At 41.5% G+C, this 14,316-nt stretch overlaps 1 protein-coding gene across 8 annotated transcripts in view; it reads left to right on the top strand.

The window, feature by feature from the left end:
• Positions 1-14,316, top strand: part of LOC120764890 (ceramide transfer protein-like) — a 160,509-nt gene that overhangs the window by 76,429 nt on the left and 69,764 nt on the right. For 7 of the 8 annotated variants that reach the window (XM_040089008.2, XM_040089004.1, XM_040089005.1 and 4 more), the window contains 3 exons: positions 6,047-6,154; positions 6,934-7,072; positions 8,617-8,700. In XM_040089008.2, coding sequence (XP_039944942.1) covers positions 6,047-6,154; positions 6,934-7,072; positions 8,617-8,700 — 331 coding nt within the window. The remainder of the gene's footprint in view (positions 1-6,046; positions 6,155-6,933; positions 7,073-8,616; positions 8,701-14,316) is intronic. The other variant, XM_040089007.1, reaches the window with a different exon arrangement.

The following is a 14,316-nucleotide window of genomic DNA, read 5'->3' on the forward strand; positions in this document are numbered from 1 at the left end:
GAAGTTTTTTTTTCTTTGCATGTCCTCCTCCAGGTTCACCGCAGCTGCAGTCTCCTGTGTTGTCTGTGGCGCAGAGAGAGGGAGGACAGCTGTGCTTTTCCAGCTAGTTTCTCGTCTGTGAGCTGGGGCAAAAGTTTTTCCAGGACTGTGGCTTCTTCTGGAACTGTTCATCTCTGCTCGACTCTGAAAACTCAGACCAACACCAGGAGCCCACGTCTGGGACACTGCATCCCAGCTCCGGAGAGAGAAAGCTGAGCCACACCCATATTGGCACCCAATGTGTGGCTGGAGAAAGTGAAAAAAACCTGTACAAATGAAAATGTCAGGCAAATGATAATGGAGATGAAGGTCTATCTGAGGGGTTACCCAGAACAAGTCAGTGAACCAGATAGATCACAACTTTGGGTGTTAAAAAAGAAAGAAGGGTAATTGTAGCAGGTGATTGATTCCCTTCTGAGGGAGATGGAGCACCCTGTATGCCGATTGGACCCATCTCACAAGGAAGTCTGCTGCCTCCTTGGGGCCTGGGTAGGAGTGTTGATCTGTTAGAAGGTAGGAAGGCTCTGCAGAGGGATCTGGCCAGGCTGGATTGATGAGCTGATGCCAGCTGTATGAAGTTCAACAAGGCAAAGTGCTTGGTCCTGCACTCGGGTCACAATAACCCCACACAGTGTCACAGACTGAGGGAAGAGTGGCTGGACAGCTGCTTGTCAGAAAAGGATCTGGGGGTGCTGGTCGAGAGCTGGCTGTATATGAGCCAGCATGTGCCCAGGTGGCCAAGAAAGCCGATGCCATCCTGGCCTGTATAATCAATAGTGTGGCCAGCAGGACCAGGGAAGAGCTTGTTGCCCTGTATTCAGCACTGGTGAGGCCATACTCAAATCCTGTGTCCAGTTTTGGGCCCCTCACTACAAGACATGGAGGTGCTGGAGCAATTTCAGAGAAGGGCAACAAAGCTGGTGGAGGGTCTAGAGGGTAAGTCCTATGAGGAGCAGCTGAGGGAGCTGGGGTTGTTTAGCCTGGAGAAAATGAGGCTTGGGGTAGACCTTATCACTCTCTACAACCACCTGAAAGGAAGTTGTTGCCAGGTGTCTTGGTTTGTGACAAGTTCAGGAGGAAACATCCTGAAATTAATGTCTCCTCTTAAGAAGGCAGGTTTAGGCACTCCCTCCCCCACTGATACAAAAGGAATTTCTTGGAGGAAAGTGAAAAAAACTGTTTATCTAACACACAAAGTGCCCATAGGGCATGGGAAAAAAAAAATAATGATGTTATATTTTAAACTTCCTCACTGCAGACAGCTGGTGGATTCAGAGTTCTTTCCTTAGCTGTGGCTTGGCTTTTTCCCGAGGTCCAGAGCCGGGATGAGGCATTCCTGCAACCTCCTGGCCGGGACTCACTGCGTGGGACTCCCGGTGATGTTCTGGTGTTCAGACCAGAGCAAAGCTGAACAGTTCCAGAAGAAGCCACAGAAATCACCAGAGAAGCTGTATGCAGTCTGGGAAAAACTTCTTGTCTCAGCTAACAAAAAGAAGCAAAAAAAAAATGTACTCCCTCTCCGTGCTGCAGAATCGAGAGACAATGGGAAAGTGTAGATATTGCTTCGCATCATCCTCCCCAACAGGAAAGTATGTGTGAGCTGAACACAAACCACATATTGAGGAATTCCCTTGGTTCCCCCCCCCCCCCCTCCCCCGAGCTTAAAGCTACAGCACCCATTTCTGGGCATAAAGCAGATGATAGGGGAATACAGTCTTTTTATAAAATCACCCCAAGACAACAGGTTGAGGTCGGCCTCTTCTCCCAGGCAGCTAATGACAGGACAAGAGGACAAAGCTTCAATTTGCACCTGGGGAGTTTCAGACTGGACATCAGGAGGAATTTCTTTATTGAAGATATTGTTAAACATTGGAATGGACTGCCCATGGAGGTCATGTAGTCACCATCCCCAGAGGTTAAAGAAATGACTGGATGTGGCACTTAGTGGCATGGTCTAGTTCACAAGGTGGTGATTGCTCAAAGGTTGGACTTGATGATCTCCGAGGTATTTTTCAACCTTAATGTATCTGGGATTCTGATTCTGTAACACCTTTTTATGGGTAGAGTTTTCAAGCTGATAGCTGTATACAGCTGTCATGTATGCAGTTCAGAAGCATGGATAAACTGTTTAGTGAACTATTAATCACAAACATAAATGACAGTCAAATAAATATATTGCTGAAATGGTACCTTTAAAAATATCAGTCTTACATATTGATATGGAAAGAAGGTGATTTTGTTCTTTCACTCCATAGCTTTCATTTTGTGAACTAAATTAACTGATCATTGACTATAAGGGTAATATCAGAAGAAAAGGATTTAATTCAAATGCAGAATATAAATGAGATTTCTTTTCCTTCTAAGATTACATCTGTTCTTGTAAGTACTAGAGTAGTACTATTAAGATGTGACTGATTAAATCTTCAAATAGGGACATTCAGAAATTTCACTTAAGCTTAAATTCAAGTTTTACATAGACATGTCTTTCCCACTTAAAGGAGAAAATCAGACAACATTTGCTATCCTTAGTTAAAATGCTTTGACCTCAATGCAATGGATATTTTGGCTACATTTTAAAACTGATTTGTTCATTAAGTCATATCCAATTAAATAGAAAACAGAATGAGTCCCTATTGTCAAACTGACTGTAGTAAAAGCATATTCCAAGTCATCTTAATATTTCTAGTGGATGATTAAGTAAACATTGAAGTTACCAGGAAAACAGTGAAGTTTGGTTTAGATTTGCATTTAGAAGAAATCTAAACAGAAGTGTTTTGTGATGCTTTGAGGTTTGAAACTCTTACAAAATGGTCTCTTTAGTTTTATGCTAATTAAACACTTCTGAAATTAAATTATAGTATTGTATGCCTAAAACTCTTAATTTTTCTTTTTAAAATCTTTTTATTCCCTTACCTCCTCTGTTTTCACTTGTCAAGCCTTTGAAAGTCCTAAAGTCCATATAAAGAGCCAAAAGCCCTTACCTGAGTATTTGCAAAATACCTAATCAAAGTTTCATTATTTGTTTTGTTATATTTGAAATTCAGATCTGGTGAATTAAGGTATAATCTCTGTACTGTAACACAAGTGCAATGCAATTCAAAACATGGTCCAGTATACCAAATATGTTGCCAAAGTTAGGTATAACTTGAACTAATATTCTAGAAGAGTCCTGCATATCCAATGTGAATGTTCTAATAAAAAGCTTATTCCAATAGATATTTTAAAACTATGCTTTAAAACAGTAATACTAATTGTTAAAAATTTGACCTTTTAGCACTTCTGTCACTATGCTTATGTAACTATATTTCTAGCACTCTTGCTCTGTATAAAATAGCTTTAAATTCATTATTTGATGCCAGATAATGGGAGGGATTCACAGAGATGTTAGAGGGGCTAGGATGATGGCATTATCTTGATAGTCCAGGGGTATCCTTTATTCTTCAGTGTGGGGTCTGTCCTTCTCCTTACAATGAGCTGGGGTCCTTTAATCATTCTGACTTAACCATGACTATGCAGTATACAATGTTAACTATATATCTTAAGAATTATAGAATTGTTTGGGTTGGAAGGGACCTTAAGGATCATCTAATTCCACCCCTCTTGCAATGGGCAGGGATACCTTTCATTAGACCAAGTTGCTCAGACCTCCATTCAACCTGGCCTTGAACACTTTCAGGACAGGGCAGCCACAGCTTCTGTGGGCAATCTATTCCAGTGCCTCACCACCCTCGTAGTAAAGAATTTCTTCCTAATATCTAATCTAAACCTTCCCTCTTTCAGTTTAAAGCCTTTCCTCCTTGTTCTATCACTACATACTCTTGTAAAAAGTCCCTCTCCAGCCATTTTGTAGATCCCTTTCAGGTACTGAAAGGCCATAGCAAACTCACCCTGGAACCTTCTCCAGGCTGAATAACCTCAACTCTCTCAGCCTTTCCTAATAGGAGGGGTGTTCCATCCCTCTAGTCATCTTCATGGCCCTCCACTGGACTTGCTTCAACAGGTCAATGTTCTTCCTGTGCTGGAAACCCCAGAGCTGGATGCAGTATTCCAGGTGGGGTCTCACCAGAGTGGAGTAGAGGGGCAGAATCACTACCCTCGACCTTCTGATTTTGAAGCAGCCCAGGATACAATTGTCTTTCTAGGCCACAAGTGCACATGACTGGGCCATGTCCAGCTTTTCATTAGCTGGTATTCCCCAAGTCCTTGGCAGGGCTGTTCTCAATCCATTCATCCTCCAGCCTGTATTGATACCAGAGGTTGCCCAGTGCAACCAAGCAGCCCAGGTGCAGCACCTTGCATTTGGCCTTGTTAAGTCTCATGAGATTCCCATGGGCCCACTTTTTGAGCTTGTCCAGGTCCCTCTGGATGGTATCTCATCCTTCAGATGTGTCAACCACACCACTCAGCTTGGCGTTCTCTGCAAAGTTGCTGAGGGTGCACTCGATCCCTTCATCTACATAATTAATGAAGATATTAAATAACACTGGTCCCAATTCAGACCCCTCAGGGGCACCACTATTCACTGATGTCCATTGGGACTCTGAGTCTCTGACCACTACCCTCTGGATGTGACCATCCAACCAATTCCTTATCCACCGAACAGTGCACCCATCAAATCCTTGTCTCTCCAATTTGGAGAGAAGGATATTGTTGGGGACCATGTTAAATGCTTTACAGAAGTCTAGATAGATGGCATCTGTAGCCCTTCCCTTGTCCACTGATGTAGTCACTCCATCATAGAAGGCCACTTAGTTGGTCAGTGTGCTGGCTTGAAGGCAAAACCAGCAAGACACTCCAAGTCAGAAAAAACAATTTAATAGGAGAGAAAAAAAAAGTAAAATAAAATAAAATAAAACGCATGCAATGGTACAAAAGATCACTGACAGAGTCAGAATACAACCTGACACCATGGTGGTAGTAGTCCAGATGAAGTGTTCTTGTTGAAGCAGTGTTCCTGCAGAAAGGTCTGGTAGCTCTTGTCCTCTGGGAATCCAGTGGGTAAGGCTGCCTGTGCTGTCCCAAATCCCAGATTATATCCAGGTGGGAATGCTTGGCTCTTCCCCCTGGGCGGAGCATCTCCCAATGGGCTGATATCATTTTATCAGTTTTGTAATGGGTCCTTGATTGCCTATTAAACAGAGATAGCTCCTGGAGGGAGTTATCTATGAGTCATGCAGGAAGGCATTGATGGGCCATTAACAGAAGATAGTCTGGAGGGAGGGGGCAAGGGAAACAGTGCACAACTTAGTTTCAACATTTCATGTAGATGGTGATAGAATACATACTTTGGGCACATTTTACATTGTAACCTAGGACAGTCAGGCAGGACTTGCCCTTGGTGAAGCCATGCTGGCTGTCCCAAATCACTTCCCTGTCCTCCATGTGCCTTAGAATAGCTTCCAGGAGGATCTTTTCCATGATTTTCCCAGGCACAGAGGTGAGGCTGTCAGGTCAGTAGTTCTCAGGGTCCTCCTGGGATAAGGAAAGTTCATAGAAATGAATACTATAAAACCTGGTACAGTAGTTAGGGAATGAGATTTTCCAACACTGCCTTACATTCTCTAGGGTTCTTCTTCTCCTTTGTCATGTGTGCCATTTTATCTTAACCTTTAGGAAAATATTCTTCTTACAGTTCCTCACTATCTTCTTCTGTTTAAGTTGTGAGGACATTTGTCAAACTTAATATTTTTTAATATTTTTCATGCTATTTTAATCAATAGATTTTTTTCTTTTTTTTTGCATTGTTTAATTAGTTACTGTTTTAGGGATACACAATAAATTGCAGATTACTTTCTTTTCCAGATCAACATGATAACAAATAAAAAAGATTCATTGTAACTTTATAGTTACTACATCAACATCTTAAACTTGCAGAAATTATTAAGCCCTTGCTGCTTCCTGACAAGAAACAAATGGGCTAGTTTAGAGGAGAAATTAAACTTGCTTTCACTAGTTCTTTTTTTATGAAAAGCCTCAACACTGCTTTTGTGTGTGGTTTGGATTTTAGACTGAATCTGGCTACGCATCAGAGTCAAGTTTACGACGCCATGGCTCCATGGTGTCTCTTGTTTCTGGAGCAAGTGGATACTCTGCAACATCTACCTCTTCATTCAAGGTTAGTGAATAACATTTTCTTAGTATTGGTGTTTAAATAACACACAAAACTGGAAAGTAAATAAGCTATGTGAAGACTTGTTCACACAATTATAAGAAAGAAACCCAAGCAAATCTTTGGTTTATAAGTGTTAGTAATTTAGCATGTGATGATGAACAGATCATACAGGAAACTTTTTCATGCCTCTATGTGGTTATTCCTTTTAAACTATGGTGTCATTTTCAAATGTCAAGGAAATCAAACCTGTGGGAGAAATTATTAGTCTTTCTTAGTGTACTTCTGAGAATATCAGGGCTTCTAGATGAAAGGAAATGCTGATTCTGTGACTTGACAAATGACAACTTTCTTTGTTTCATGGATATAAATATTTAACATTTGAAATTGGTTGAGGCAGAAGAGAGAAGAGGAGCAGCACAAGCAAAGGGGGAGTAAAGGCTAGAATAAAGATCTTAAACTAGAACTGACTGTTTTCAGGTAAACAGGTGTAAACCTTATAGTATATAAGATTTTGTTTTTAATAAATTTTTATTGAATGCTCTAAAGTAGCAGATGAAGTCAAGATGAAAAATTGAGACTAGTGGACAAAATGAGTAAGAAACACTTTTATACAGTTTCTTATGTTCTAACATTACCAGTATTTCATAGCTGCTGATATCTGAAATTTCTTTGGTGTGCTTAAAGAATTTGTTCTTCATAATTGCAGAAATCCTTTTTTTTTGGCATTGAACTATTGATGAGCCTGTAGAAGCATTTGAGCTTTTTCATGCTTGCATTTTCAGAAGGGCCATAACTTACGTGAGAAGCTTGCAGAAATGGAAACCTTTAGAGACATCTTGTGTAGACAAGTTGATACTTTACAGAAATACTTTGATGCCTGTGCAGATGCAGTTTCCAAAGATGAACTCCAGAGAGATAAAGGTAAAACTGTAATTGAGAACTGTTATCTTCATAGAATTTTACTTTTTACACAGTAATAGCCCTTGAAATAGTTACTCTAGCATTTGATACCATATAAATGAAGTATGTATATTAAATTTAGTCTTAGGAATGAGATCAGTCTAAGCTATTTCTGCATACACTGTTAACTATTTTCACTTCAGAAGTTGGATTCCCATAAAAAACTGCTTAACTGAAATATTGACCTCTAGCTGTCAATTGTATAAATGATCTTTTAAGCACTTGATGTCATATAACAATAATTGTTTACCCCATAACATGAATTCAAGTTTGTTTACTGATGTGTCTCTGTCACGGTTTAACCCCAGTTGGTAACCAAGTACCATGCATCTGCTTGCTCATTTCCCCTTCTCTCTCAATGGGATGGGGAGGAGAATCAGGAAAGAAAATAGAACTCATGGGTTGAGATAAGAACAGTTTCTTTGAAACAAAGTAAAAGATAATAATTGTAATAAGGAGAGGGAGAGAGGGAGATATAACCCAAGAAAGACAAGTGATGTACAATACAGTTGGTCACTACCCATTGACCGATGCCCAGCCTGTTCACGAGCTGTGATCAGCCCCCTCTTCCAGGTAACTCCCCCCAATTTATATACTGGGCATGACATTCTATGGTGTGGAATATCCCTTTGGCCAGTTCAACTCACCTGTCCTGCCCATGCTTCCTCCCAGCCTTTTGTGCAGCTCCTCACTGGCAGAGCATGAGACACTGAAAAGTCCTTGCTTTGGGTAAGCACTACTTAACAATAACCAAGACATCAGTGTGTTATTAACATTATTCTCACACTGAATCCAAAACACAGCTCTGTACCAGCTACTGAGAAGAAAATTAACTCTATCCCAGACAAAACCAGTCTTTTATCTTTATTTTGAAAAGCAATAGATTATTAGTTTTCATAGGAACAATACATTCTTTAAAAAAGGCAAAGGTTCTGCCATAATGAATGCCCCTGAGATGTATTGGCTGTAGCTAGAGCACTGAGTGCACACTGGAAGTCCTAGTAGACGCAGGTGTGGATGTCTACATCTCTCTGAATTGTTCTTTGCAAAACACAGCTTGTCATATTCATGCACTCTTCTGAGGCATTAATATTCATCTCCATGTTTGTTCTGGTAGCCTGAAACTTTTGATAGTGAGAAAATAATAGATAAGTACCATTTCACTTCTTTGAGAACTTTCTAGTGTAAATGAGTAGATAGTTGCTCAATTGTGGCTCCTTGCTTATCCAGTTGTAACACCAAGATAATGTTTTTCTTGCCATCAAATCAAGTGCTAAATTTTGACACTGAGCAAATCTTAGCCTCCTGATGGTTTCTGAAGGTAATGTTGATAGTGGTCAAAAAAAAAAAAAAAAAAAAAAAAGAAGGGAGGGTGTGTGTCATGACTGTTATAAGAAATAATCTTAAATGCTGCCTAGCCATGAAGATGCTCTTATTTCTTTTTTGCACACTGAAGACTTGGGAAAGCTTTCTCACTCCCATAACACACACTTTCTCACATTTAGTGGTAGAAGATGATGAAGATGATTTCCCTGCGATGCGTTCTGATGGGGATTTTTTACATAACAGTAACAGCAGTAAGGAAAAATGTAAGTGTGTCAACTTTTTCACTGAAAATTAGTATGAATGGTATGATAAGCCTGATACAAGATGGGTATTTATGTTCTTTTCTAAGCAGAAAATGACAGGAATAGTTATTTGAATGTATGTGACAGGACATTCTTATTCATGTTAAGATAATCATGAAAGGCAGTTAAGGAAATATAATCTGAGTTATTCTTAATTCACACAAATATTAATGTAAAACTGTCAATCTGGAATTTCCTATTTGTATCCAAAGCCATTTCCACTTCAAAAGTCTGTTGAAACAGCTGCATCATTTGTATATTGGAAACTGAGATTTGTAACAAGCAATTGCAGTTTTTCTTGCAAATATTATCTGCTTTAGGAGTGTGGTGAAGCACAATGCTTTTCCAGTTAGGTGTGCCCCATTATGGTTTTTCTAACTTCTATGTCTGTGTAATGATTAAGTCAACATTGTTACTGAATCTTACTCATCCTAATTTTAGCACTTTTTAAAATTATTTTTCAGTGTTATGCTGAACAGAATTCTGATTTTTATTCTTATCTTAAATGATCTGGTTATAGTCATTGTACTCACTGCCTCCATTCACTAAATGTGAATTCCTCATGCAAGTCTTGCTTTTTTATAAATCTGATACATCTAGCCTGACAGAAGTTGTGTATGCATTTAAAAAATCTATTTGCATTTTTCTTATACTTTCTCTTTTTTCCTGGCTGAAATTATTTCTGCATTGACATTCTATCATAGTTGACAATTCAGTATTTGTTAGACTTTGGTTCACAAAACTTTGAAGCAGTACAGTTGCAAATCTGATGGAATATCCAAAAGAAGTACTTAGAAAAAGCATTTTTAAAATTGTAGACACTTTCTTCAAGAATCTGAAAAATATATGTGCAAAATAAGCCTTTTCTGTCTTCTGTTTTCTTTTATCTGGCTCTAGTTCCCCATGTGTTGCATGTTTCCTTGCTGTATTTAAGTTTTCTTTCTAGAATATTGCCAAGACTGTTAGGAGGAAAGGAATTGGAAGAAGTTACAGTATACTTCCAGAGAACTAAAAATGAGTAGATTTTTTTTTTCCAATCATATAAAGCGCTTGCTCTGCTAAGGATGTAGTGATCAGGAGAGGGTATTTCAAGCACCCAAAAGGGTATTGTTGGGCTTTTGGGATAGCTGCTGTAGAGACAGATGAAATTAGTTGAATACCCTGCCCAGTCTCTCAGAGGACCCTTCTGCTGTGGGACTGCTGAGGGTCGAAGAACAACAGGTACAGATCTCTACCACAACAGTGCACTGTTGACAATACTGCAACAACCGGGACTCCATGACCCCCATCCATGAGATGATTCATGAACCGGAGAGCCAGGGAGTGGTCAGCAAGACTTGCTCACCCTTTCATAGTCTTATATGGCCAGTGCTTAAGTCCAATGGAGAGTGGAGGCTGACAGTGGACTATCATAGCCTGAACGAAGTCACACCATCCCTGAATGCTGTTGTGCCAGGCATGCTGGAATTTCAGTACGAACTGGAGTCCAAGGCAGCAAAGTAGTGCCACCACTGACATTGCTAATGGGTTTTTCTGCATTCCTTTAGCAGCACAGTGCAGGCCACAGTTTGCTTTCACCTGGAGGTGTGTCCAGTACACATGGAACTGACTGCCCCAGGGGTGGAAAAACAGCCCCTCTATTTGCTGTAGACTGATCCAGGCTGCACTGGAAAAGGGTGACACTCCTGAACACCTGCAGTACATTGATGACATCATTGTATGGGACAAGAGAGCAGAGGAAGTTTTTGAGAAAGGGGAGAAGATAACCCAAATCCTCCTGAAAGATGTTTTTGCCATAAAACAAAGTAAGGTCAAGGGACCTGCCTAGGAAATTCAGTTTTGAGGAGTAAAATGGAAAGATGGATGTAATCAGATTCCAGTGGATGTGGTCAACAAAAGAGCAACTATGTTCCCTATGACCAGTGAGAAGGAAACACGGGCTTTCCTAGTTTCTGTGGGTTTTTGGGTAATGCATATTCCAGACTACAGTCAGATTGTAAGCCCTCTCTATCATGTGACCTGGAAGAAAAAGGATTTCAAATGGGACCCTGAACAAGGACAAGCTTTTGAACAAATTAAACAGTAGATTGTTCATGCAGTAGCCCTTGGGCCAGTCAGGACAGGATGTAAAAAACATGCCCTACACTGCAGCCAGGGAGAATGATCCTTCCTGGAGCCTCTGGAAGAAAATACCTGGGGATACTCGAGGATGACCCCTGGGGTTCTGGAGTAGGGGAAACAAATGATCCAAGGCTTGCTACACCCTAACTAAAAAAGAGATCCTGGCAGCTTTTGAAGGGGTTTGAGCTGCTTCAGAAGTGATTGGCACCGAAGCACAGCTCCTCCTGGCACCACGATTACCAGTGCTGGGCTGGATGTTCAAAGGGAAAGTCTCTTCCACACATCATGCCACTGATTCTACGTGGTGTAAATGGGTCATACTGTTCACACAGCTAGCTTGAATAGGAAACTCCAATTGCCCAGAAATCTTGAAAATCATCATGAATTAGTCCGAAGGAGAAAATTTTGGACTATCATCAGAAGAGGAAGAGGAGCAGGTGACGTGCTGAGGAGACCTCACCATATAATCAGGTACCAGAAACTGAAAAGTGACATGGTCTCTTTATTGACAGTTCCTGCCATATTGTAGGGATGTCATGGGTTGGCCCAGTTTGGTTTTTTAGTTATGGAGGAATTGCTTTAGAAAGGACAGGGACCTATCAGAAAGCTAGTTTGGGATATTGGCATCTGTTTTGACCACTGAGAATGTCAATTGCGACTTTGGGAAGTACCCATATAAAGAACCCTGATTTCCTGCAGGTCAGCCCTTTTCCCTTTGGCCAGAGAGAGAAAGGTAACATTATATGGCTGTTTTTATGACAGCTAAAACTCACAAGTACAAAGAATGAATAATATGAAACAATAAAACCTCTCATTCTGGAGATAGATGGTAAATTGAGAAAGTTCTTGCCATGAGTGTAGCTCGGCTCTCTCTCAGTCTTTTATCAGTCCCAATCCCTCCGGCGCTGCTGGAAATGCCGAGGTCCAGGCCCTGGTGGGCTGCAGGTGCAGCCCCCAGTGCTCCCCTGGGTTTTTTTCAGTCCTGAGCAGGTTTAAACAGTCCCAAGAAAAAAAAGAAAAAAAAAAACAGTCCAGGGAACTTCTCTGCCCTGGCTAGCTAAAACTAACTAAAAGCAAAAAGATCTCTGTCCTGCAGTCTCTCCAAGCCTCCGCCAAACACCCAGTCCGGAGAAGAATGTGGAGGAGTCAGGCAGTTTTCTCTTTGCTCTTAGAACCAGTCTTAAAGGCACAGAACTCAATATACAGTACAGACAGAACAGACGATTTGGGATACAAGCATCATAAAGTCACCCTAGGACAAGGGACAAATTGAAAATGGAAAGCTGCTGTATCGAGTCCTATGTGGTGAGTTGCAGAAGCTACTGAGGCACAAAGTGAATCAAGTCAGGTTGCAGAGCTGGAAGCCATCCATCTGGCTTTAGATATTGCTGAGCAAGAGAAATGGCCAACGCTCTACCTCTACACTGACTTGTGGATGGTAGCAAATGTTCTGTGGGGGTGGCTGGAACAATGGAAAAAGACCAATTGTCAGCAAAGAAGTAAACATATCTGGTATGCCAAAGTGTGACAAGACCACTACCCAGGTAGAGAAGTTGGCTCTAAAAGTCCATCACGTAAATGCACACATACCCAAGCGCTGAGCTACTGGAGAGCATTGCAACAATGGACAGGTAGATCAAGCAGCCAAGATTAAAGTGTCTCAGGTAGATCTGGACTGGAAATGTAAGGGTAAATTCTGGCTAGATGGACCCACAACACCTCACGTCATTAAGGAAGAGATGCAACATATGGATGGGCTTGTGATTGAGGGGCGAACTAAACCATGAACACCATCTCCCAGGTTATCCTTAAGTGTGAAACATGCACTGCAATCAAATAGGCCAAGTTGGTAAAGCCTCTGTGATATGGGGGATGATGGCTGAAATATAAATATAGGGAGGCCTGGCGGATTGATTACATCACACTCCTGCAAACCTGCCAAGGCAAACACTTATGTGCTTACAGTAGTGGAAACAACCACAGGATGCCTGGACACGTACCCTATGCTTCACATCACTGCCTGGAACACCATCTTGGGCCTTGAGAAGCAAGTCCTGTGGCCACATGGCACCCCAGAAAGATTTGAGTCAGACAACGAGACTCATTTCAAAAATAGCCTCATAGACACCTGGGCTAGAGAGCACGGTATTGAGTGGTTGTATCATATTCCCTATCACATAACAGCCTCTGGAAAGATGGAACCATGTAATGGACTGTTAAAAACCACATTGAAAGCAATGGGCAGTGGGATGTTCAAACATTGGGATCTACATTTAGTGAAGGCCACCTAGTTAGTTAACACTAGATGCTCCACCAATCAAGCTGGCTCTGCCCAATCAGAACCTCTACATACTGTAGAAGGGGATGAAGTCCCCATGGTGCATATGAGGAATGTGTTAGGGAAGACAGCCTGGATTAGTCCTGTTTCAAGCAAAGGCAAACCCATGGGCATGGGAGTCTTTTTGCTCAAGGACCTGGGTACACTTGGTGGGAAATGCAGAGGAACAGGAAAACATAATGTGTACCTCAAGGTGATTTGATATTTGGGTGAGAACAGTCTGTAATGTTGAATTTCATATGTAATATGGGTTTTTGAATGACACTGATACTTGACACTGTATGTCATAAATACCATGAACAATGAGTATGAATTGATCCAGTTACACCAGTCATGGACTAAAAGAATTCAACAAACATCTTGGGAGTATTTCCAGTGACTACTGAAATGATACCCGTGCTTGTGCATAGCCATATGTATATATATGTATATAGTAGAAAGGTATAAAATCTGGGCATGATATTAATGGTATAGAATAAGGGATGGATAATATCTTGGGTACAGAAACAAGGGGGTAGAGTTTTTTATGCTGTCTATTCAGTACCACCCATGTCACCACTGGGGGGTGTGGTTTTGGAAGGGAAAAACCCAAGGCTGGAAATAGGAAGTTTTCCATTTTTTTTCTGGGCTCACTGTGCTGGTTTTGCATTGATTGACATTTAGTGAGGAGGGAAGAAGCCACCCACGGAAATGATTTTTCTAAGAGGAGCTGCTAAGAGTCTCCTCTGTGCCTGACAAAACCAACCAGTGGCTAGTTTAAATATTGACAACCTGTTAAACCAATTAAAGAGCTAAATACATCTCTGTGAGATTCATATTTTAAGACAAGCCTGGGAAAAGCCTTTTCTTCTTCTGGCCTGGGAATGGGTAACAGGCTGGCCCGGCCCTCTTCATGCAGCTGGGCCAGGCTGGGTGGGCCCTGCCGAGGAGGCAGACCCCTTCCCAGGGAGCCCACCGGGCCCCATCCCAGCCGGACTGGGCCCCAGCAGCTGTTAACATCTTGGGCCCCAGCGGCTGTTAACATCTTGCTGCCAGGCCGGTCCCATCTGTCTGTCGCCCCCTGCCCCCCCCAGCGCAGTCAGGTCGGCCTGTGGCTGGAATTAAACACAGTATGGGCC

The sequence above is a fragment of the Hirundo rustica genome, chromosome W (genome assembly GCF_015227805.2).
Source record: "Hirundo rustica isolate bHirRus1 chromosome W, bHirRus1.pri.v3, whole genome shotgun sequence".
NCBI lineage: Eukaryota > Metazoa > Chordata > Aves > Passeriformes > Hirundinidae > Hirundo > Hirundo rustica.